General features: G+C 38.8%; 1 protein-coding gene across 1 annotated transcript; it reads right to left on the bottom strand.

The window, feature by feature from the left end:
* Positions 1-5,055: 5,055 nt before the first annotated feature.
* On the bottom strand, positions 5,056-7,213 carry socs1 (suppressor of cytokine signaling 1). The gene is made up of 2 exons (XM_022756920.1): positions 7,002-7,213; positions 5,056-5,919 (listed from the first exon to the last, which is right to left on the bottom strand). The coding sequence occupies exon 2, from the start codon at positions 5,860-5,862 to the stop codon at positions 5,140-5,142; it is 723 nt and encodes a 240-aa protein (XP_022612641.1). The 5' UTR covers positions 5,863-5,919; positions 7,002-7,213; the 3' UTR covers positions 5,056-5,139.
* Between the last annotated feature and the right edge of the window lie 20,069 nt (positions 7,214-27,282).

The raw sequence follows: 27,282 nt of genomic DNA, 5'->3' as shown, positions 1-27,282 counted from the left end.
GCAGTGTAAAAATGATGCCCGTATTTTGCTTCGGGCCTAAATTTGCAATTGTGTGTGTCAGACAGACCGAAGGCTAAGATCATGACGCTGCCTTTACACTTTCTACCTTTGTGTTGTGTTCCTGTGGCTGCTGCAGGAGCCCTCTGTCATCTTGTGGTCTGTACGTGTTTCTTTTATCGCGGTTCCTCTCTTCAGGGAAGTCTGGTTGTGTGTGCGTAAACATGTGAATGGGTTCCTGGTACTGCAACGACACCGAAATAGTTATTGTGTGTGTGTGTCGTTTTTTTTTTTTTTTTCTGTGCCAAACCACAGTCACAGCATCAAATTGAAGTTTTGTCGGTACAGATCTTAGATGGATTTGAAGATTTCTCTCTGCAGTCACAAGGCATGTCACAATCACTGATGAAGATTTTAAAACTAAATGGCACTCATTTACAGTTTTAAATGTTAGGTTAATAACATATACTGTGGTTTTCTTAGAGATAAAGATTCCTTGTGTATTTTGTAACCTGCAGTGTTTACATCCATGTTTACATTGGCTAGACATCTTCCTATTTACATTTGCAGGTACATTGTTACATTTTTTGTTGCATAGACTCCACCACCTGTATGAAACCATTGCGTATCGCTTCACTTGAATGCTTGTGCATGTACATGTGCATCCGGGTCCATGTGATAGCAGAGATTCAAACAAAGCAAAACCAGGCTCACAGATCAAAACATTTGCTCCATACTGCCACTATTGGCTAAAAGCTCCACAGGCTACCTTTATTGTCTCCTGGAATTTGTTAACGGGACCTTACATATTAAAAAATGTTACACTTTTTTGCAGAGTTAAATAAGAAGATTAGTAACCTAAACATTAAATGTGAGGGTAAGTTTAGCATAGCTTGGCACAAAGACCAAAACAGGGGAAATGACTAGCTTGAGTGAGTCAAGGCTAAGCTTCCTGGCTTTGTATAGGCCTACCAGCTCCTCTAAAGCTTAGTAATATTGACAATGATGTTAATTTGTCTTGTACAGAGGTTTTTTTTCTTGGCTGGGAGCAGTTGCCGAGCAGCCAGCGGATAATTTATTGATTGCAACCAAGTAATAGTCCAGCACACAGCTATCCATAAAACACCAAATTGTTGTTGTAAATTAGGTAAAATTTAAAATAATGGTGAAGAAATAGAGGTGCTGGTAGGCAGATTTTGTTGCCATTTGACAGAGCTAGGCTAGTTGCCCCCCCCCCCCCCCCCACACACACCTACAATACCCACGACACACACACACACACACACACACACACCTCCTGTTATATAAGCATATATGTTATATATATTTAACAGACAGATATTGGAGTGGTATCAACCTAACTCTCTACAGGAAAGCACATAAACATAGTTTCCAAAATGTCAAACTATTCCTTAAAAAAAATGAATTGTTCTACAGTGTGTGGGATATCGCTGATGTCAGAAAGTTTTAAAATGGTAGTTGGGGAATTCTTTGAGCCATGATCTAGTAGCTATTAGAGAAACTGGCCGAAACCAGAAATAAGCTTTTCCCACATCACTGTGTTGTCTGCAAAAAAAAGGGACTTTGACTTGCTCTCTGCTGAAGGAGAAACATTGTGTGATGTTGTTACATAAATATCTTGAAAATACTTTGTCTTGTGGCTGTTTGGTGAAGAGACACACCCATTGTGGCAAGTCTGTTTCAAAACCCATTCTTCTTATGTGATGACCATTTCCACATGATTTCCTGCAAGTATGCCATCATAAAACGGTAAATTCTGATAAACCCTCTGGCAAAAATTGGTGGGAAATCAAATCTGATGAAGAAGTTTGGAAAAAGAAAAAAAAAAGGTGACTAATTATGGGATTCAGGAAAGTACGCTCCTACATCACATCTCAATAACAATTGGTTTACAAAAAACTCATGAACCAGTGTTTGATCACAGGAAAGTCTTGATCAAGAACCCTAACAACACCAGCAACCAGTTAGGCTGCCAGATTCGCTAATAGTCTGAGGAAAAGCTAATATCCCCCACCACAGGAGTAATCAAGTGACATACTGCTGTTAGGACCTATTTCATCTGAATTCACTGAATAAGAGTAAAACAAGATCACAATGCCAAAAGCAGCATCCTCTTCACATCAAATCTCATCCTTTCTCACTGTGTCCTGAGACTTTTTATCTTTCTCTTGAGGAGTCATTCATTTCTTACATAGAAGTGTGTGTGTGTGTTTGTGTGTTTGTGTGTTTGTGTGTTTGTGTGTTTGTGTGTGTGTTTAAAGGACAGAAAACTCCAAATGGAGGATTCCACAGAAATCAGCTGATAAGCACACACAGTCACAAAAGACCTCACTTCACCTTTCACTTCTCAAAATAGTCTGGAATGTCCTAAAAACTGAGAAGCTGTGAATGAAACTAGCGTATGATTCAGCCCGACAAGAACTCAATTTCTAGGTAAAGCTTCAAAAAGTAAGGATTGATAACACCTATAAAAATGAAGATATTACAATCATAGTGTTTATATCACTGACTCATGTTCCACTGTGGTGTATCTTTGTGTGTGTGTTCCACCCCTGCTCAACCTCTTCCTCAAGCTGAGATCATTATATCCTCAAACTAGTCAGGCTTTACTTGAATCAAGCTCAGGGTATTATATTCAGTATGACTCAGCTCTGTGTGTGCGTGTGTGTGTGTGTGTGTGTGTGTGTGTGTGTGTGTGTGTGTGTGTGTGTGTGTGTGTGGGCATATCTGTGTAGACCCAAAAGAGTTTTAAGAAAAAATCCCCAAACAACATCAGAAGGCCTAATGGTAAGGTTTGGTTTTTGCATTGGAGTTTTGGTTAGGTATGAGGAAGGGGTTGGAGGCTGGTTCAGGTTACAACCTCAGATAGAAATAATAGAGTGTACTAAATACCATCTGAAAAAGTGACACATACTCTCACAATTGTCATGAAACTGCAAAATTACACCAAATTGTGAAGCCTTCTAAAGATAGTTGGGGTCTATGCTAATCTTGTCTGTCACCATCTAGTTTACAGTTTCTGTACCTTCCATAATACGTGTTGTAATTTTTATCTTTGCTTTTTTATTAGCATTTTAATTTTTACTAATACAAACGTGGGGATAAGTTTGCTGGAAAAGGAACAGTTTGACAAATTAGGAAATTAACATGTTCACTTACTTGCCAAGAGTTAGATGGAATGATTGATAGCACTCTCATGTCTGTGTGCTAAAGTTAAATATAAGGTTGAAGCTAGCAGCCAGTTAGCTTAGTTTATAATAAAGACTGGAAACGGGGAGACAGCTGGCCTGGCTCTGTCTGTACACAATTCACCTACCAAGAACTCTAACGCTCACAAATGTCCTTTATTTGATTGGTACAAAAAGGAAAGTGTAGTTACTGTGTCTGGTCAAGAAATAACATTAGCTAACTTTAGTCTGCGCTGGACTTTAGCTAAGCTTGGCGTAGCTTAAGCATAACATTCATAAAACCACAAGTGTTACTTTTATGCTCCAGTTTTTGTAAGGATTAAAGAAACTTTAACACTAGTGTTATTTTTGACAAGATGCTGGGAAACCATCTAATAACACAGAAACTGAATACTCCTCATTTTAGATGAGAGGCTATGCTAAACAATGAATGCTACACCACTTTACATTACAGATGATAATTAACTGTATAATGAACAATGGCAGGCTTTTAAATCTCTTCTTCATCTGCTGCCTCACTTTTTATAGATTTGCTTTTATGTGCAGTAAATGTTTCATTTTGTTCTTGAAAAATTCTTTATTCCTTTGACCTGCTTTTTTGTATTACTTTTTTCCACTCTGCCAGTTTTAGTTTTAGTTTCTACAGACATAAAGTTTATTATTCATAAATCAAGAATTAAATGAATTGTGTGACTCTAAGCCTGACCTTGATCTAACATGTCTGTCTAACCACTAACCCAAAAAATTTCCCACTTCCTCTTTAGGAAATTTTAATCTGTGCTGGGTCCTCATTAAGATAAAAGTACTACACACACACACATTTACACAGACACAATCACACGCTTCATTATGTGTCACCTCTGTCCCTGTTTCTGGTAAGTGTGTGTGTTTCTAAGCGTAACAGTCCATTTACAACCAAAGTAACTCCACCCACCTGTCACTTTACCCTACACAGATGAATCACTGTGGTGACGATACTGTACTCTACCAAGTCAGACTTCCTGTCTGTCTCTCTGTCTGTCTGTCCTATTGTCTGTGACTTAGTGTGAACAAGGTGTGTGTGTTTGTACCTCCCTCTCACTCCACCCCTTTAAATTCCTACCATGACACAATTTGGGGAACAGTACCACAGTTAAAAAGTGACTTAATACCAATCCAGAAAGGTCCATTTAAATACATTTTATTTCAAATATAATGGAACAAAATACAGTACAACTTCACACCAGACTGCATGACTTCAGAGTACTCAAATTTCACTAAAAGATATCAAGTGGTTTTTGAGCCATCAGTGCTGGCAAACATTCATGTGTGATGTAAACTTTCAAGAACATTAGAGTATTCAAACCTGCTACAAAAATAAATCCCATTGGAACCACCGATTGTGATGGTTTCAATCGTACCCTCCACCATGCCATAATATTTTTATAAATCCACTCTGTTGATGCTCTTATTGTCATTCCACAATCCACTTTTAAATAGTTTTGGGCCTCTGGTGGCCACAAATTGGCACCAGCAGACCCTATACTTTCCAGTATAACAGTCACAGTCGACCTCGCCAGGTCTTCTCTCTCTGGTATAGCGCCATTTTTTCTGTAGTTTTCTCTTAATGCAGCATTTTCCAACTTTTCATGCTTCCTCAAAACCAAAAGGTGCTCTGTCCATGTGCAAGTGGGAGTTGAGTCTCTAGAGGTAATGTATGTTGAAATTTTATGCATGAATCCTGTCCAACTGGAAACCACCTCTCCTTGAAACATTATGCAGAGATTAAGCTCAAAACAGGGAGCTGATTTGAGATTTAACAATGGAAATGCAGTCTTAACCTTCAGCACATGATGGACCGGCTTTACTGACCCCTCCAGTTCCCTGTTACTTGGTAAAAACTGCCTTCTTGAAATCAAAAACAATACTGTCAGAAGTTTACATGGCAAGCTGGTCACAGTTTGTAAGGGAATTCCAACAGGAAGTCTTGGGCAACATGGGTAACTGGCAGCTCTGAAACCCTTCCTCTGCCACACAGCTCCATGATGCGCTTCCTGCACAGTTCCTGCAGCGTTGGCTCCCATTTCCTGTACGGGATGCTCAGGCTCTTCTTGGGAGAGTTGATGTAATGCTCCAACAGGGCGAAGAGCGTCGGGAAGGAGCGCTCGTTGCCCGCCAGTGAGAACTTTTGCCGCTTGTAGTCGATGCGCACGCTGACCGGCCCGCTCTTGGCGTGGTAGGACAGCGTGAAGAAAATGTCCTTCTGCCGGCTGTCGCGGATGAGGAAGCTGCCCAGCGGAGCGTCCCGCAGCATGCGGTGAGCGTCCTCTACACCCAGTGGTCCCCAGTAGAAGCCACTGCGCTCGAGCTTGGCTGCTGTGTCTGTGATGATCCTGCAGTCCTCCTTGCAGGAGAAGGTGGGGAAGTGGGTCAGATACACAGAGGGGACAGGCACTCGTCTCGGGATCGGCTCTGGAGCGGCCCGATGCTGAAGCTGCTCCAACTCTGCGTGGAGTGACGATGATGAGGACAGGGAAGATGATGAAGACAAGGAAGAAGATGAGGAGAACGATGAGGATGATGAGGATGATGATGATGAGGAGGAGGAAGATGATGACGACGATGAGCTTGACAAGCAGTTCTTGTCATTGCCTTCCACTGTGCTGTCGGCTACCATCCTACAGGGGAGAGAGGCCCCAAACCCTCTCCCATCTCTAACCACCACACTGTCATCCTGAGAGAGACAAAGAAGAAGAACGGTTATTACCTTAAATACCATCATCTATTACTATTAAAACAAGTGGCATCACTTTCACAGCAGCTTGAACAAAGTAAATAGTTACAGTTAAGAAACTCTTTATGGTCTGAAAAATGAAAGTGGAAGTTACACAACTTTAAGAATCAAGTCTCAGAAATGGACCATGTAAGGCCCTGTAGCTCTAAAATTAGAAAGACTTCCATGTGTGTGTGTGTGTGTATGTGTGTGTGTGTATAATTCAGAGGATGTCTGTGAGTGTAGGTTAGAAATTCATTCTAGTTTCCATTGAGCGGTACTTTGTTTGATATGACTGGAATCTGCGGTTTGGCTGGAATTCAGCTGATGTCAGCGGCAGCCAAATTACTGTAGACTGTCTGCAGACACACACACTCACACAATAAAGTTTACTGTGCCTCAAAGGCGTATGACATCTTTCATAATGACTGAAACATTAGGTTGTAATCAAACTTATAAATCCTATATTCTTCTCTATGATTAATACTAAACTGATATGACCTCTGGAGCCTTGACTGAGTCTGATCCATTGGATGTGGTAATTTATCTTTTCCCTGCGTAGTTCAATGTGAATTACCTCACATTTGTTCTAGGAGTTGATCAGAAATGCTTTAAATTCGAGGAAAAGTCGTGATCCCCCCCCCCAAAAAGTAATGATTAACAGGTGATGATGTGGGTTGTACTTTTTTTTTATCTTAATTTCCAGGCATCACAATCACATGTCAAGGAGATGGATGAAATTCAAAATATAAACATATTTGTGATAAATAAACTATAGAGCCCGTTTTCACGTGTTGGCTCATTAAGTTTCACTGTTATCCAGCCCAAGCTGCTGTTCGCGCATCAGCTGGACACCACCTAACATAATCCATTTTTGGTGCAAAAACACACTCCATGCACTCACAGACTCAGATTACACAACAGATCAACTATTTATCCTACAACCTATTTTTCAACTGCACAGGGCGCAGGAAAAACAACAGCCATTTTTCACTTGAAACGCCAAACTGCACAGCATGAATCAACAGACTGAATTGTCTTACCGTTTTGTTCTAACGACAGCGGCGTTTTAAAGATCCGTTTCACTGTAATCCCAAAAGGCGACCTCTGCGCTGAGACCAGTAAATATCCTGCAGGTAATCCGTGACGCAGCGCGGGGTACACTGGGGGGGAGGGGGCTGAATTTGACAGCTCGGAGGTAACTTTTTGACCTGCTGGCTGTATTTCCCACCCGTCAAATCATACTCTTGCGTGTGTGTAGTTTGGTAAACACTGCTCGAGGATTTATAGAGCTATTTGCTGGCCCCGCCTCTGAGCGGTGGCCGGGCAGTTTCTCCTAAACAGAATCGAAAGTGAAACTTAGCTGAGAGCTCTGACACACGGCCCCTTTGCTTTCTCACTTCTTTTGAACTCTGTTATTATTTGGAGAATTTCAAGAAAACCGCAAAGCCACATGACTATAGGACTTTTACGGAAATACAGGTGGCGGATTCGAGTAATGACACCATTTATTCGGTATTCTTCTTATGCGTGTTTTTAGTGGTATTTTTATTCATGTATTTATATATTTGTTCATTCATTCTTTACGTTTGTCTCGTACGTAAATTCAGTTCAGTTAAACATCAGTCATTCCAAAAGAGCACAGGATGCGCTCAGTTTATGGTGTGGGATGACCTTGCCAGAAAATATGTTTAGTTTATGTCAAGTGACATATCAAGTTAAATGTCTTCCACGTCTAGTTCTGACCGTAGTCTCTCTTAGCGCAGATTTGCATGCAGATAAAGTTCCTGATAAAAATCCGCCTCACCACATTTCTTAACCTTTGCTCAACCAGGCAAGTCCCACTTAGATAATGATCTTTATTCCATCAAAGATGAATATGGCCAAACAGTTACACAGTAGTTGCTGTCGGGTATAGCATTCATGCACAGTATCAAACTGCATAAGATGGAAATTTTAAATCTGTCTATTTACAGTAAATATAGAAAAGCAGTAGTGAGCACATTAGAGTGAAATCAGTCCAGTGCTTCTGCTGCACTTCTTCATTTGTTGTTAATAGTCCGCTCTTCTGCAGAAAAAAGCTTTTCACGGGGCCTCCACAGTTGAGGTGATTCATCTCAGATATGTTCATATTGTGACTTCCTCACCAGTCATTTCACTATTTTGGTTTTCAACACTTTATTCCATCGCAGTCACATTGGGCAATTTCCGCTGTGAATCCCATTCTTATGATATAGTATGAAATATTAATGGCATTCAGATGACTAGTGTATTTCATATTCCTCTTTAGCTGTGGTTATATGGTGATTATTACATGACTTTTCTTCACTATTCAATGCTTAGACTCAGGTGTGTTGTATCAGAGTAAGTGATCATTTCACAACTCAAATCACCCTGCAAATATAAACTGCTATGCTATTCTGGTGATTTATAATTATACCATATACTATAATTATAATTATTATAAGTCCAACCAGTTGTGACAGCAGACAAACAAAGCACACTCAACTCATGTTGGAAATTTTTCAAATATCACTTCAGCTTCAGTCTCATTTTAGTAGTATATGTGAAACAGAGTTGAGTTGAGTTGTGATGCAAAACACATTTCAGAGAAATTTGGCAATACAGTTTAATGTAATTTAATTTAATTGAGTTCAAGATTGAACAGAAATCTATTCAGGCTTGTTGTGCTTGCAGCATTTGGTTACCTCACAGTGTTACTGCACCTTGTTTCAGCAGATGGTCATAAATGTTTCATGCATTTGGCACATAGCTGTGCAATAAGTGTTGTGATACACAATGAGGCCATTGTTAGGCCATCCTAAATATATCTGCACAGGTTAACTGCCCTAAAAGTATGGACGCTCTTCATCTACTACAGTGTCATGTTAGCATTTTAAGCTTCTCAAGCACAGCTTTACAAGATGAAGAGAAATGAAAGTTATCAACAGCTGCTGGCAAATGTGGGCATCAAAGTTCAAGTATAAATAAAGCATCACAGATTTAGAAATCTTAGGTATACTGTTGCATTAAACCCCTGGTTGTCATGCTGCCTGGTTACAAAAGAGCAAGTCAGAGTAACTGAAAGTTAAGGAAAGACTCTCGGTCAGCTGGCAGTGCTTAAAGAGGCGGAGGCAGACAGACAGCAACACCAGGTGATAGCTAGTATGAGAAAAGCTGTGTGAGGCCATAAAGTCTGTCATGGTTAGTTTCATTTTATCAGTATTAGGCCTACTCAACTAGTACTCAGAATTGCCTCCTAGTTCCATTATGTGTATCTGATAGTGCTAATTATGCCCACTTGAACTTTGAATCAGTCATGTCACACTCACAATCTTCTTCTTCAGGTGATTGTTCAGATGTTTTTCCCTCCTCCCTCATGAAGCCCCATCAGAAACAGGTTTTGTCATGATCTGTCACTATGCGGGTAAGGCTGGACCCAAAATGCAGCCAACACAGGGGGATGGGGTGCAAAAAGGTTTATTAACTTAAAGAGCTTACAACACAGGTGAAGCACAGGGAAACACAAGAAACTTAAACAACAGACCAAAACACAGGGAATGACAACAGGAGACAAGAACTGGCAACATGAACGGACTGAGGACAAACCAGACATGAACCGCTTGAGGACCCATCCAGACATGAAAAGATCGCGGAAGAACCATAGACGAACAGATCGAGGAAAACCCAGAAATCAACAGACAAACCGACACAGACAAAGGGGAGCACAAAGACTATATAGACAAGGGAGGCAAGGGTGATTGAACACAGGTGAAACACATTAGAGCGGGTCAGACAATCACCACACAGAAATAGGACCAAGACAGGAAGTAAAAACATTGAGACACAGAAGGAAACCAATTACAAAATAAAACAGGAAGTGACAAAAGTCCAAACAAACTAACAAAAAGTGTCTGCCATGGCAAACCATGACAGATTTACAGCCCATCAATTCTGTGTTCTCTCCCACAGCTTTAAAACATGGGTGTGGGTGTTTTTATTGTATGCATGTGTTTTCAGGATTCTTTATGATAACTGATCATTGTCAATCATTACTTGATGTATGTCCTTAAGTGATAACATATAGAAATATGCAGGGACCCAGGCTGAAGGAGAGTTGAAGGTGTCTTTTAATGTTCTAAACTATCAACATGTGTTTTAATTTTTGCTGTCAGTTACTTTTAGGAGCAGGTCTCATGTCTCTTTGTGGAATAACTTTGTTGCTGTTTCCTATTTTTATCATGATTTCCTTTTGACTTGGCATCATCTATAATATATGAGACGCATTTCAAGGCTTCATTTCTGTTCACACTTTCATCAGAGTGTTTTTTGTGGGTGGCTTTGAAATGTAATCTAAGCTATTTTTTTTCTTAAACTGGGGTTGTTGAGTATTATGTTTACAATGGAAGGAGGGAGACAGACAGACAGGCAGAAAGACAGAAGGAGGTTGGACAGTGTTCACTGCTCTGATTGGCTCAGCTCTATGCAACTACGTTAGTAATACACTAATTGTAAAACTGGATGCCTGCCACTGCTGTCTCTGCTTGTGTTGTATTTACTTCTGGCATTTCCTACATGCACTGCAGATACTGTATATTCTAAATCACTATCATCTCATACTGTGCAATGTAGTTTGAAAGTGTGAACCCGCAGTATGTGGATGTGGCTCTTGCGTGCATATTATTATCCACATGGTGTTTATTTACACATGCGCATGCTCCATGAGTTTCATTTCTGTGAAACAAGGAGAGAAGCAAGAGACTGAAACGTAGATAGCTGAACAGAGTGCCTGTTGTGTCTCATTGCAGACCCTTGCAGACAGTCGAGAATGTGTGTGCATGTGCGAATGCAGTGGTTCATTTGCCAAACACGACACAAAATATGTTCAACACATGCAGCTACATAAAAAAATATATATACATAAATATGCATTCAGACGCAGTTCATTTTAATTTATTAAAAGACGTTGATGTTGCTGTAGTCACATGGAACTCTGGTAACTACTGCTTATTGTTTTTTTCTTTGTTTTTTTGCACTAGAGTGTGCAGTGTTGCATGGTTCATCAATGGATGACAGATGGATGAAAAATGTAGCAGGGAAAATCCATTTTTGTTGTTTGTAGTCCTGCAGGAGCCCTTTGTAGTAAACCAGATGAGCTTTGTTGGAGTCTGTCGTTGTTATGTTGCATGCTAAGTACTGTAGAACATCCTGAGACATGACTGTTGATTATTATCATTAATATTGGTAAATGAAACCACATGAACATGCCACAGCAGATGAAGTTTCTGCAGGAGCAAGCCAATGCTTTGATGCTATTATTTTTAACCATTAACTAATGGGATCTTCAGAACTATTTGTATCTACTACATTCTTACACACACACACACACACACACACACACACACACACACACACACAAATACAGGTTCTACATGCATATGTATTGGAAATACAAGGATGTGTGGCTTTTGTGACGTGTCTGCTACTCTAGCTGATTCCCCCCACTATGATACCTCCTCATTAAACTCAACACGTTTCAATAGACGTATTCTGCTAGTGGGCATCACTGCTGCCATAAAGATACTGGTTTTACACTGGAAACCTCCACATGCGGTTACGAAAGCTCACTGGATTGACACATATATTTTTCATTGTATCAGTTGGTATGGAGCTATCAGTTACGAGAGTGCACAGTGGTACTGACTGGTACTATTTAAACATGGAAAACAATGACAGGCAGAATCAAGGAGTTGCTGTAATCACTATAAGTTAGTTATTGCTATATTTTGGTTCCTTGTGTCCTGCAAATATAATTATATAGAGATCTATGGGAAATGGGATGATGTGGGGGGGTCACCAGTAAGTTTCATTTTCTTTTGTTGGTGTTCTTTTGTGTATGATGTATGTATCTGGAAAAAAGATCAGATAGTGTTTCATACACCTTGAAACAGTACAGATAGATTTTAGATAATGAACAGGGCGTGCGTGTCTGTGGGTGTGTCCCCTCGTGTAGATCTGGTAAATTTCAACTTTTGCATCCTGGAGGAATTTGGTTACTTTGGCTCACTATCTAACCACACCCGTCTACAAAGAGATTCCTGCACTCTGAAGAACGGGAACTTCATGTTCTTGTAAACTTATTTGTTTTTATGTTGTATAGCTTAACCTTTGCACAGTTACAAGCAGTGACAAAGAAAGTCACTGATGGGAAAAGAATGTGTGTGTGTTGATTTCTGCCAGTGTTTAGTGTTTCTTTTTCCACCTTCACACCCCACTGAGGTTTCCACGCACAAGTATTGTGTTGTCATTTTCATTCATGGTTTCATAACAACCCAGCCGAACCCCCCCACCCCACCCCTCAAGTCTACATACAGTCATGAGGCCTTGCTTCATAGCAGAATGTACTTTCAGTCTGAAACGTATGAAAAATTTGTCCAAAATTGCTTTATTATCTGCCTTTGTCTTCACTTTCTGTTTTCTTTTTATGTCCGGATTATTCCGTGTAAGGGATCACTGCTATTGATAAGGCATGAATGATAGCTTCAATGAATCGATATGAATTATCTCCAAGTAAACATTATAAAGCACACATATCTGCCATGAGACTGCCATAAACCTTTTGTGGTTAGATAGTGAGCCAACAACCTCTAGTTGTTAAGGTAGTGTGTCCTGCTCCGTAATATTACCATATAATATAGGAATTAAATCACCTTAAAAAGTAAAGCAAAAGTAATTTAGCACATTAATGAGATGTAAACATCTCAACACATTTGTAAACAAAACAAGCCGAGGAAAGTCTGGTGAAAAAGGTATGATGTGTGAACTTCTTAGAGATGTTTTCTTACATGATTTAGCTCGGATTTTGCTTTGAAAAATAACAGGCATAAAAGACACTGCCTAATTGGTTGGCTGTCTTTTCTTTTTTTTCTTTTTTTTTTTGACATAGCCAACCACCATGTCAGGCTCATAAAGAAGTTGAATTTGAATTGAAGTTGAATTTTACTATAAGTGAGATTTGGTCCAGAACCAGCAGGAACTTGGTAGCGCCTGACTCATCTCCAATCCAAGTTACTTTAATCCAGTAATTCCTGTTTCCCTCTGTCAAAACACATTTGAGCAGGAATGAAAGTGGAAGTAGAGCTATACTGAAATGAGAGGCTGTGTTTCAGCGAATCTTTACCACTTATAATAAGGAGGTACTCAATTCATAGGGGCATTTATGACTTTCTGTTTGACAAAGCAAAAAAACACAGTCAAATAAACTTGCCCTATCTGTTTTGCAATCTAGACAATATGCAGGCATGATAAGAGACCTCTGCACTAAAGCTAATTCTGCTTAATGTGAAAGTACAAATGTCTTCCATGAATTCCTGATGTTTATGGGAAGCACTGCAGCCTTTTCAGATTACTGCTAGCCAATAAAATCTCTTTGGCTTCAATATTTTCCAGTGCTGCGTGTTGCCAGGAAATCTCTGCTCAAATTATTTACTCCTAAAAGTCACTTTGCAACTTGTCTTCTTCTTTTCTGCCTCATTTAGGGATTTCTTCCTTTTTATAGACTCCTCTCTCCTTAAAATAGATACTTTTTACAACATATTCATTGCGTCTTCCATAAAATACAAGTTTACTTCAAAATCTGGAAAACAGTCTGCTCAAAAAACTCTAAACCTTTATAGATATATTCAAGTCATCATTGTGTTGAAGGGTCTTTGTTTCCTGTGTACTCTGACAGAACAATGGCATTTTATTGTTGGCAACTTGATCCTTTCAGAAGCAGCAGGACACAGCAGAAAAATGACTCTGGAATTGATTCATTGTCCTGCTCAGAGGCTCATCTCTGACACTGAGGGTCATAGAATCACGACATCTCCCTAACTATAAATTCACTCACGCATTTGTCAACAATAAAATCAGAGTTGCTGGGCAAAGCCCTTTGTTCAACATGTGAAGCAGTTATCAGTAAAACAGTGAAACAAATTTTCTTGGACAGTCAGAGTGACTCTGTGAAACCAGCCTGACAGCTGTACTGGTAAAAGTCTGAAAGGAGCTTTCCTATCATGATATGAAGCTTCTGATGAAGCATAATCGGAGAACCACAGCCACTGTCTGAGCTCTGAGGAAATGCTTCATTTCTTATTAATGTGGTGCACACATTGTTCTGGAAACACGCACCGATTAGCTGACAAGGTCTGAGATTAATGTTGAATTATTAGTGGTCATCAGAATCTTACTGTTGTACGCAATACGGCGGTATCTCCTGACTGCAGGCGCATAACTCAGCTGACACAGCTGGCAAAGAAAAGTAAACATGAATGAGTAAAACCAAGTGAACAGCCCTGGGACTGTCGAGGAGCCGTACTGAGCTTCGTGTTCGGGTCATCATTATTATTCACAGGATGACATCAGCACCAGAAATCACACAGATCGCCTTTTGAGGAAAGATGTGTCTGATATTGTCAGTGACTCTTTAATTATGGGTCTTGTTACAGCATTTCAGGATTTTCAAAACTGCACTGATTGACAACTGATACACAGTAATCATGTGAGCTTGAGGAGCAGTGTCCTTAACACCTCACGAATGAGCCATTTTTGGCTTTTTCTCTCTATATTCCCAGTGGTGGAGGAAGTGTTCAGGTCTTCACTTGGGCATAAAGTGCTAATGCCACAATCCTGAAAAATACTCCCAGTAAAAGTCCTGCATTTAAATCTTACTTATATAGGCTACTTAATGTTAAAAAAAACAAAAGTATTACTGCATACAAATAATCCCCATGAGTGATGTATTATGAAATATGACATATATGTTGTTGAGACTTATGCAACACTTTATTAACAGTTAGATCTTCCATTTCCAGTCCAGGAGGCAGACACGTTTAAGAGTAGAATTAAAACTTTCCCGTTTCATAAAGTCTATGGTTAAGACAAGTTCAGGCTTGCTTGAACTATCCCCTAATTATGCTGCTAAAGGCCTAGACTGCCAGGGGACTTCCCATGATGCATGATCTTTACATTCTCATTATTATTATACATCTTTATGTAGAGCCTGTATTAGGCTGTGTTCTCTTTCCTCCTGGGGGAAGGTTGGGTTTGTGTAAGTAATATTATAAGAGTGCCATCCAGATCTAGAGCTGCTCTATATGAAAAGTGCCTGAAGATAACTAACTAACACAAAACTACCACTAGAACTGACATGACTTGACTCGACTTGATAGTTTAGTCCAGTGATTCATAAGCTTGAGTAGGGGTCAGGCCCGTCCAAAGGGTCACAAACTAAAAGATAAAAAAATAAAAAATGGAAGAAACTGCTACATATTTTTTACATTTATTTTTACTTTTGTCTTATCTTCTTTTGGGGGGTATCTAAAAAAACATCACAAGGAGCCTTGAGCCAACACTGCTTTTGTTGTGAGGGGTATTAACTATAGTAAATGTAGTGGAATTAAAAGTACAATATTTGCCTCTGAAATCTACTGGAGCTGTGAAGTAACATAAATTAGAACTACATGGGGCGCCCCGGTGGCTCGCCTGGTTGAGCATGTTGCAGCATGTCGTCCCTCCTCTCTCTCCCAGACTTTCCCGTCTCTCTCTCACTGCAAATACAGAATTAAAGGCAAAAATGCCCCAAGAAATAATAAAGAAAAAAAATGTGAAATACACAAGTAAAGTGCAACTACTTCAAAATTGTGCTTGAGTTGAGTTACATTCCATCACTGGCTAAAATGTACAGTACCAAGAAATAACATGAGATAACACTATGTCTATGCAGATGAACATGGACAAAGGCATTTACTGTATGTGATTGAATGTGTGATAAGTAATGATGTGATCATAAATTAGACTTCAGGCTTATAGTGACTGATCACATTGTTAACATTGTGTCATACTGTTACTGAAGTCATGATGTGTTGAATGCTCTGACCTTTGGCTTACTTGTGTAAAATCAATACCTTTATGAGTAAAACCATAATGAATAGGTAAGAAATGAAACTCACACCCACAGGTTATTTTGACAATTTAATCATAGTTCACTCTTTATCAGAATGATGTTTTGTTTCCTTCATGCTCTTGATTAATTATATAAATGATAATCTTGGAGCTTTGATAGTTACATACATCTAGTGATGCACTTGAACACATCATCAATAATAGAACTGGGGTCATTGGGTGACTTGGGTCTTTCAACTTCAACTTCAGACACCCTGAGACTCATCCTAGTCCAGTCCACAGTTTGTCCCTCCTGATCCACAGCCATCTTCAAGCTTTCCCTGCGGCCTCTGAATCTGCTGGTGGCTTTTCTTTTACTTCACCAGAGGTCAGATGGGCTGGACCTTTGCTTCTCAGTGTGGGGTTCAGTCGTGGCTGGCATCTCTGTAGCTTAAAGCTGCAAAGATTTTCTGGATCCCCTTAATCCAACCTGGCTCGGATTGTCCTGATTACCAGGCATTCAGACCAAAAACAGCACTTTGTTTAAAACCAAAACAAAACAAAAGAAACCACCGCATGCTGGTGGGGCCTGTTGCTTCAGGCATCAATGACACAATGAAATATCATCCAGTCGTCTGGTTTGAGTCATAAGTCCATTAGTAGATGCCAAAACGTGACATAGCAGATTATAGGGTTATGAAGAAACAGGTTAAAACTCTGGAAAGATAACACAACAACATTAACTTTATCCTCTCAGTCCTGGTCTGAACATTATTCCAATTGCAGCCCAAATGCTCCAGTTTATTTAAAGCACAGATCTCTTGGCACTCCCTGTTATTTTTCTCATGTGTCCTAATTCACTATTCCTGCACTATTCACCCAGCCGCTCATCATCAGGCCACTCCTGCAGTGTACCAGCACCTCCAAGACTCTTGAATCCATCCTCCTGCTGCTATTAAAAACATCCGGTACTTTGCTTTATGTCTGCATTTGGGATTTTTGGAGAATTACTAAAATACAGGGTGTATTATACACAGTACAATTTCACCTATTTCTAGAAAATTAGCACAGTTAGTAATATATTATAGTTGTTTAATGTGTTATACTACATTAAACAACTATAATATATTGCTACATTTTGTCATGGTTGTTGGAAGGAAACATGAAATGCAGTGTTATCTGACTCTACAGGAATTGCACACTGTTTACTCTTTTTGTGAAAAACAAAATCCTGTAGCCTGCTCCATCACATTAAGGGTTAATCCTCGCTCAGCTCTGTTTGGCAAACAGTGCAGCAATGAATCCCAAACCAAATAAGACTAACTCTGACCTATAGCTAATGTCAACAATCCAGTTCACACTCTATATCACACTGGAAAATCTGAATGGACTGGAAAGGATCTGACTCATTGTCGTATCTTGCTAACAGCTCTTGTAGGCTCTGTTGGGTTGGTCAGTCGGCAGCACTGTTGTTTTTTGTTTAGGCCTGGCCTCCTGCCCTGCTTGTAAATGAGATACACAACCCATAGCTATGTAACCACCACAGCAGATGTTTAAGAGAAGATAATGTGGGACACAAAAATATCTTGGGTTTACAAATTGATGCTTGTGGACGCTACTGTACTGACAGCTGTCTTTTGTTGTTGATTCAGCATCGAGATGTCTGCTGATATGACGTCTGCCTAGAGATTCATGTTTGGTAGCTGCAAGGCTGCAAAGCAGATTCTTGGGTTTAACGCTGTTGGATAACAATACTAAAGCTCCAAGGATGCCTTCCTACCATCTGCCAAAATATATTTGTATGTAATGTTGGTCAGAATGAAACTGAAATCTAATCAGCTGACCAGATCATGAGTCAAAGTTCTTCATTTTGTTGAGATGAGGAGCTGTAGTTTCCTGTTCTCCCTCCACTTTCTGGGAAAACGGACTGCACGTCAAGGAGTCTAGTGTTGTTTGGAGGAATCTCCAATCAGTTCTAATCAGTATAAACACACTAACATAATGATGACAACATGATAATAGTTATAGGCAGCTGAAGCACAAATATTACACACCTATTGTAAATGCTCCTTTTTCTAGGAATATGAAAGTGAAAGCTCAGATGGTTCCAGCTGTGGAATGCTATGATTGACTGGTTGGCTTTTTCTCCATGCTGCCTGTTTTAAATGTTTTCACTGTAACTTTTATTTGTCAAAATAAAATTTTAGGTAGGTTTGCAAATTATATAATACACATTCAAAACATGCACAGAAGATCTGCTTGATAATAAAGCAGCTACAGTATCAAGTTTCAGATGTTAGACAATTCATTTGCATCTGCAGTGTTGGTGAGTTTGCTATTCAATTAGAACGTGAACAAAAGGGAAATACTATTTCTTCTGAAAAGACACTGTCACAGTTTCTCTCCCTTCTCTGGAACAGTGAGTTGAAACTGAGGGTGTTTTGGAGGATTTGTCATGCCTGTAAAAAGTAAGAAGTCAAGTGAAAAGGTGGGGTTTCAGCTTGTTTGGAAGAGTTTTCTTGAAACCACAATTCTGCTAAAACACTCAGGAGAAGGTATATCTGTTAAAATGGTTATCTGACACACACTATTTAAAAGCGTGTCCTTCTGGAGGGGGAATTTCAACCCACGAAAACCTTTAATATATCAGTGTCCAGTATATATCAATGTCAAGTGATTGCAAATATCTTCTATATATACCTCATATATTCTATATATATATCCTCATATCCTCTTGCAGTATATACATATATATATATATATATATATATATATACATATATTATATATACATGCAACACCATATTCTGTAGCATTGTTGTTATTCCTTGCTGACATCAATGCAACATCCTGCTCATTCAAAATAGAGATGAAATGATCCTGATTTCACCTCTTGTTTGATAACACAAAAAACTTGCTGGACAGTTTGCAATGCATTGTTCACTACACATGCTTGCAAACACACAAGCACAACATCTGCTCCCACTCTCACTCTCATACTAGATCTAGAACTCCTCCACTGGTTATCCGGTGTAATGAGGCCATTCGGAAAGAGGAGCACTTCTTCTGCTGTCAGAGGGAGTGATCACATCCACACTTTCCAGATTCCAAACAGTTGTTGAATTTGTTTCATTCAGGTTTGCTCATGGAAACAAAAGTGACATAGATTTGCATGTAGGATATTACTGGTTTTAAGTAAGTCATAAAAAAGTCATAGTGTAGTAAAGCAAAAAAAAGTCATAGTATAGAAAGGCATAGTAAGGCATTAGAGTCGCCAATTTACCTAATGTGCATGTCTTTGGGCTGCGAAGGAAGCCAGAGTGCCGAGGCACAGGGTCGTGTAGTATAGTAAGGCATAAAAACGTCAAAAAACTACATAATATAGTAAGGCATAAATACAATGAAAAGCATCATAGCATAGTAAGGTATAAAAAATTCAAAAAATGTCAGACTATATTAAGGCATAGAAAGATTAAAAAGTCACAGTATAATAATGCATAAAAATGTCATGAGGTATAAAAAAGCTAGAAATCTATAATCAAAGGTCCCATATCGGGATCAAGCCATGACCTTCTCAGTGGAAAGCAACAGCTCTAACTGCTGCTTCATCATGATACACAATACATCAAGGAGATTAAACAATAAAAAGAGCAAAGTATATGAAGGCATGAAATCATCATGTATGGTAAAGCATAAAAACGCCAACATACGTCATAGTACAATAAGGCATTAAAACACCAAAAAACGTTATAGTATAGTCAGGCATAAAATGTCATACTACAGAAAGGCATAAAATTCATAAGTTACCAGATCTGGTTTTGAATCATTGACTTTCTCAGTGTAAAGCAAGAGCACTAACCACTACACCACCATAACACACAACATGTCAAATAGCGTAAATCATAAAAAGAGCAAAGTATAATAAGGAATAAACTCATAAAGTATGGTAAGGCATCAGAACGTAAAATAACATCATATTATAGTACGGCATTAAAACACCAAAAAACATCATTGTATAGTAAAGCATAAAACGTCATAGTATAGTAAGGCATAAAAACAACAAAAATGTTATAGTATTAAGGCATGAAAACGCCAAAAAACGCATAGTATAGTAACGCATAAAAAATCACAGTATAGTAAGTCATAAAAATGCCAAAAATGTCATATTATAGTAAGGCATAAAAGATCATAGTATGGTCAGGCAAAAAAATGTCAAATAACATCATAGCATTTAAGGCATAGAAACATCAAAAAACATCATAGTACAGTCAGGTATAAAAATGTCATATGGCATAAAAAAAATTTGAAATCTATCTGAAAGGCGCCAGATCTGGATTCAAATCCATGACCATCTCAGTGTAAAGCAACAGCTCTAACCCCAGCACCACCATGATACAGAATACATCAAATAGTGTAAACAAATATTGATCAGGACAAGTTCCTACTGTCCATATGCAAACCTACGCCCTTGGGCTTGGGAAGGGATTATATTTACAGGAATCACAGTGCAATTATTGCATGTGTAGAGAAGCCAACACCATGTCCACAGTTCCCTCTTCCTGTTTTCCTTCAGAGGTATTATATTTCATTGTTGAAAGAGGGACAGGCATACACAGAGAGTAGTGTTATGTCACCACAGTGCAGTAGGGCCTATCACATATCATAGTCAACATCCTGTAAGAGTTTGTGTAGGCTGGAAAAATTATGTGGACCCTTTGACTAATGACCTGAACAAAAGCTACCTGGAGTCCAGTTAATGAAACAAGATTGGATGTGTGGATTAGACCTACTTTGCCTCATAAAAAAACATTCAAACATTTTGAGTTTGCTGTTCACAAGAAACATTTGATGTGAACCAGGCCTTGCAGAAGAGATGACAAGTCATGATCAATTTGCATAAAGTTTGTAGGGGAAATTCATCTCAGAGATATTCATCAGTTAATTTACCCAGAATTCATGGCAAATTAGTCCAACCTAGGATAGACAGCTTTGTTAAACAGATTAATTGAGATGTCTATCTGAAGTTTGACTGCCATACTGCACTATCAGCACACATTATCAGCGACACATTATCAGTGACAGGAGGAGCTGCTATCATGTGTAGAAAATTCTCCACTAGTACTACAGTTATTACTTAGTACTTGAAAGTTGCTTTGGATAAAAGTGTCTGCCAAGCGTTTGCTTATTACTCGTATACTACTGCACTACTTACCACATTTGCTGTACTGTTGCTGTAATTACAGTGTTTCTACTAATCCTACCACTGCTGCTTTATGTGTTTATTTCTATATGATGACCTAGGTTATTTTTCTAAGTACAGATTTAGGTTGCAGCATGCACATCTAAGCTCCGCCTCCACTCTTGACTATCAAAACCAGTGACTTACAGGAATACACACACAGACACACACACACACACATACACACACACACACACACACACACACACACACACACACACAAGTTATATGCTTACCGTACACAGTCCTAATCGTAATTTTAATCTTTCCACTAAACAGTCTCAGTCATAGGTTTACACTCAATAATCATACACTAATACACCAACCCCCCCCACCCCCACACTCACACGCATACGCCAACGCACCACAGCTCTGTGGTTGTCCCTGTTTCACATTGACTCAGTTTTATGAAGTCATGTGACCTCCTGTCACCTAGTATTTGGTACTTTGCATTATTTACCCAATAGCCCAGGAAACCATGTGTGTTTGTGTGTGTGTGTGTGTGTGTGCGCGCGCGAGTGAGTCCATGTATTTCTCTGCATTACAGCCTATTAAAAGAAACACTCACACACATGCACGCATATACACACTTGAATTATGTGAGTTTTTTTTCCTTTGTTTTAGCTGTTAGCTCATGTCATCCTGTCAACCAGCAACACTGACTGTGGGGTGGATGTAGTTTAACAATTGTGTCAGACTTGACATCCACTTAAGGTTTTATCATGTTAACCCACTTGATGTCCTGTTCTAAAAAGTCTGCACAGAAACCATTTGTGTGATACTCCTGGAATTATGCTTTTCACTTTCAAAGAAACAAAATGATGAAATGAAAGAGAAGTCAGTGTCATACTGCTGGTCGCGTTACAAAAAAAGGGAATGAACAGTTACTAAAACAATGACTCTTTAAAGTGGTCATGTTTGTTCATACTGTGTATGTGTGTTTGAGTTTGTTTGGGTGTGCAAAGCTATGAAAGAAGGAAATGGGACTTCTCTATAATAATTTTGTATTTCAGAAGAAGAGGATCTATGTAAACCATTTACAGTAAGTACGGACGCAGACTCTCACACACACGCACGCACACACTNGAAAGACAAAGAGAACGACAAGCAGGATATGATTACAAATATCCCTGCAATGTCATTCAAAATGAAACACTGCACGCCACGGATGATTTATGATGCCTCATGTAACCATACATATGTATTGAAGGAACGATCCTATGCAACTGCATATATTTACCATGCCAATTTCACACACCGTGTCCAAAACTTGTCCTGAGGTATAAATAAAGTCCCCTAAATAACAATCTTCTCCACACTTCACCACCTACAGATAAGGGTTTAATCTCATTTCATCACATAAAGAAATGTTTAATGCATGGTATTAAACATCTTTACATTAGGAGACTGTGGCTAACTCTTCATTTTTGACAACATGCACACGCACACACACACGCACACGCACACGCACACGCACACACACACACACACACACACACACAGATACACCAGAAACTTAGATTTAAAATAAAGATATTACGTCCCTTAAGATGGCTCTTCTCCAGTTTCACTTCATGAGTTTAAGCTGTATCAGATCCCTTCCCATCCAAGGCAATGACAATATCATTCACAACCAAAGTGATGTCAGATACACCGATGTGCCTAGGCCTGAACCTGGATTGATTGATTGAAAAATTCCTTGCATTGACAAGTGACGCTAGAATTTTAGCTAAACAGGACAATATGGATATTGGTCTATAGTTATTTGGATCACTCCATTCTCCTCCCTTATGCAAGAGTGGATGACATGAGCAGCTTTCCAAGCAATAATCAGATTTATCTTTTCTCATGGTGGACGTTCATTTACTTCTAAACTTTGTAAAGGAAGTCACTGGGTTGATAGTTCAGTGGAAATCCATGGACTAGATCTATTTTTACTCTCATTTTTGAAAAGTTGCATATTAATCCAAACCGAAAGAAATGAAAAAAAATAGAAAGCTAATTCAACATAAGATGGATATACTGTAAGATGAATGGCGCTATCATAGAGGTCATTTAGAAAAGCTTTTTACATTTCTCTAAACTATAATTCATGATGAGGCTCTCTTCAGGTGTGCGTTCCTCATGCATGCAATAGGACAATAAGCACTAATTCCTAAATCGAAAACCCCCCTTGCAATGGTTTTATCACTCCTACCTCCTTTGCCACAGGGGTGGCCCCTGATGTATCATCAGTGTGTGAGTGTGTGTGATAAAACAGAGCAGTATGCATAATGTGTGAATGTGTTATTGAATGGATGAATGTAGCTTGAAGTGTAAAGCGCATTAAGTGGTTAATAACACTAGAAAAGCACTATATAAGTGCAGTCCATTTACCATTTCTATTAGATAAACTTAAATCAATTAGAGTAGATCTTGATTCTTTAGATTGCACCTGGTGGCTTCATTGATCAGTTGAGATAAATTGAGGCTAGAGGAAACCTCCTTTCAATAATCAGAAGCATTAGTCAATCAATCAATGTTAAAATCTCCCAAGACTATCATTTCCAAGTAAGTATACAGAGAGAGTAACTCAGGATACTCAAACAATCAATAGACCTAGAATCAGCTGAAGGAGATCTATAAATCCAAAAGACAACAATGCCATTGTTAGACCCGCAATTTACCTTTAGTGCAATGAATTCAAAACATGCAGGCATGGTAACAGTGTGTAGAATATAAGCAGAAAGACAGAATTGGAGACAGGATCCTGTAGCCTCAGGCCCAAAACCAAGGAGACCAAGAGATCAGACTAGCAAAAGGAAGTTACACTGAAAAGCTGAAAAACAAGTTCTCAACTTACGACTCTACACATTGTGTCACATTGTGCAATATGTCTATATCATCCGTCACTTGTTCTTAAATATAAATACAATCAGGCTGTATATACTGTACATAGACATGTTTCCATGCACATATGGTGCATAATCACCTACTGTATTTGTATAAAGTAACACACACTATCCACTTCCAACCTTGCACCACCTATTTCCTTCTGGTTGACTTGTCCATTGTTGCTTTTTTCGATCTACATGTCATTCATGGTTTCTCTCGGAAAGGACACAAAGATGGCAAGTAAACATCCAGCACTGCTGTTCTGGAGCGATCTGGACAGGAAGTCTCTGTCACAGACACAAAACAGAATAAATGATCTTTTACTGGGCCTCTACTTTGTTTCGTTTTCTTATATCATCACTATTCCATCTTTCCTCTATTTTCTCGAAGAAATTAGCATGTTTATGAAAAACCAAAAATAATTTAATCTGAGCCTGAGGCTAGCTGTTTCCCCAGTTTCTAGGCTTTGTGCTAAGCCAGGCTAACTGGCTATATAGGAATGTTTGCTTAGCAGAAATGAATGGTATTAATTTTCTCATCTAACTCTTAGCAAGAAAGTGAATAAGCATATCTCCCAAAATGTCAATGTTTGACAAACTGTTTAGCAATGCAAGAATACGCTTGCCCTATTAAAGTCATCCCCCTGAAGGGATTATTCACGCAGAGAGTCAGTGTGAGTTTAAAGTGTATACTCTCATAGGGAAAAACAAAATACTTTAAATTAATAGTTTGTGCCTCATTGAACGTGTACATGCATGTGCATTGGCAGCTGTATGCAGTACAGGTCACCTGTTTAATGACAGGTGAAATAGAGAGGCCTGTGTGAATGAATGGATGGTTTATATGAATCACCTGACAAACAAAAACAAAGCAAAGCTTACTTCTCCTCCTCTTTTTCTTCACATGTAACTACATGTCATTCATGGTTTCTCACGGAAAGGACACAAAAAATGCAAGTAAACATCCAGCACTGCTGCTCTGGATCTATCTGGACAGGAAGTCTCTGTCACAGTCACAGAATAAATGATCTTTTACTGGGCCTCAACTGTTTCGTTTTCTTATATCAACTAGTACTCCATTTTCCTCTATTTTCTTGAAGAAATGAGCATCAAAATGAATAGTTTATGAAGCACTGGTTTTAGTTTCTTTTTGAGTTTCCAGTAACAAAGCTGCTCCACAGCTCCATTGAAGGACAACACAAAGCCTTTCATAATCAGGATCTCTATCTTTGCTCACATGTAGTCACCATGTGGTGCTACTGTTCAGTGAAGAAAAAAAAACGCTCACACTCCACTGGGGTGTGTTGTCAACACAGTCCCATACACAGCAGGAATTTGTTCACAGATATTTGGTTTTGGTTTACCTGTAGCATGAGTGTTTCTGTCACGGTCACTCCACAGTAAAAGAACACAAAAGCTTATCTGTTTTCTTGAAGAAAAAAAAAATGGGAATGACATTTATATGAATACTGAGATGTAGACTGAGCTAAGGCCCTTGGAGAAATGTTGGAAGTCCCAAACTCAAATACAGTTAATGTACACAAACAGGCTGAGAGAAAGATGAACAAAACAAGTTCTGAAATAATTTGAACATCACAGACTAGGGATATATAATTAAACTAACTAATTATTTGAGTTTGGGTGTTTCCAAACACACACACATCCACACACATGTAATGGGAGTGTTACCTGCTCCTATTATTCACATCAGTGAAGTCTGGGTGGATAAAAGATAATTACAATTAGTAACTCATACCTAATTCCAAGCAGTTTGGGTGGAGCTACCTTAGTACTTCTAAAGTATCAGAGTGGTTTTACTGGTGTTGCTGCTGAGTATAAAAAACTAGCAGAACCACTGGCTTTCAAAGATAAGCCAAAGTAATATATAAATAAGTTTTGCAATAGCTACTAGCCAACATTAGCATCAACTGTTTACCTCTGGTCAAGAAGAAATGTTGAAAGTTTAGCATCAAACTTCATTCCTTTACTTACCAAGAGGTGGGTTGTCATATCAAAATGAATATATGATTGTGTTAAAGATAATAGAGGAAGGCCCAGATTATTCATATAGGAATGGTGTGGCTGAAACCTGTCAAACATATTGGTAATGTGTTCATTTTCTTGATATCTTGATTGTTTTACACATCATCATGTAAAAAAAAAAAAAAAAAGACATGAAGGGATGAAGAAAAAAAAACAAATCACCACATGTGAAAACTCCTCATATAGCATTGTTCTTTGATATGGTTGGAAGATTTAATCATTTTATTTGTATGCACAGTCATAAGACAGTTGCTGTTGTTGTTTGTTTGTTTTTTTGCATGGTGGAGTGTGAAACCAAGGAAACTGAAGAGGAAAGAAGGTGGACAAGTACAAAAAGCTACAGTGCATGAGAAATCAGTGTATTGAGTATACAACTTGCAACCACTAGAGTTCACCATTTTGTCATTTTGCTTCAATATGTGTGCCTCTGAGGAGAGAGAAAGCTGAGAGACTCACTGTAGATGAGTGAGAGACTGTGAGTATGAAGGCGAGAGAGAGAGAGAGAGAGAGAGAGAAAGAGAGAGAGAGAGGTCATAATAAGGTGCTGTGTGGGTGTGTTTTGCTGGATGAGAGATGGAGATCGCCACCAGGCTGGAGGTAGAAAATCTCTCACTATTTTCTTCCTCTGCTCCCCCACTCTTACTTTATTTCCCTCCATCTACATCTCTCACTCCCTTCTTCTGTCTCTCCCATGAGATACAGTCTTTCATATATAAATAGCAGTCCTGCATGCAGTGTAATGAGTCTTTTTTTCCTGGTTTCTCATGGCTTATTTGATGTTCAGGGATGAAGGATTTCTTCAGTGTAGTAATTATTGTTACCATGCACATGTATAGTGTATGTATTCGTGAATGGCCTATAGAGATGCAATGGAATAGATGCTTTCTATTACTGCGCACTATACGTCCTCCTAAATAAGATGCAAAATAAGCAGCTCAACATTGTTGTCTTGATATACCTGTATTTTGAGTTAACTTAATTTAACGTAATGTCTAGGTGTTCAAAATTTGATCTTTGCACAAGCCTGGCAAGGAAATGCATTAAAATCTAAATAGAGATTTACAATTCATAAACATATAAATAATAATTGTCTTTGTGTGATCAATGTTTCCTTTATCATTAATTAATACCCTTATTATTTATTGTGATGCATTCTGTAAACTGTTTCGATTCTACTTTAATATTTATCACAATTTCCAACACCTTGCCTGTGGCCTAATTAAGACATCTCTAGTCCCAGTAAAT

Source organism: Seriola dumerili, unplaced genomic scaffold, assembly GCF_002260705.1.
Source record: "Seriola dumerili isolate Sdu_G_001 unplaced genomic scaffold, Sdu_1.0 BDQW01000260.1, whole genome shotgun sequence".
Classification (NCBI taxonomy): domain Eukaryota; kingdom Metazoa; phylum Chordata; class Actinopteri; order Carangiformes; family Carangidae; genus Seriola; species Seriola dumerili.
This window is presented reverse-complemented; position numbering and strand designations above follow the sequence as displayed.

Excerpts from the sequence above, each read along its gene's own strand:
- socs1 (XM_022756920.1), bottom strand. The coding sequence starts at position 5,862 with ATGGTAGCCGACAGCACAGTGGAAGGCAATGACAAGAACTGCTTGTCA.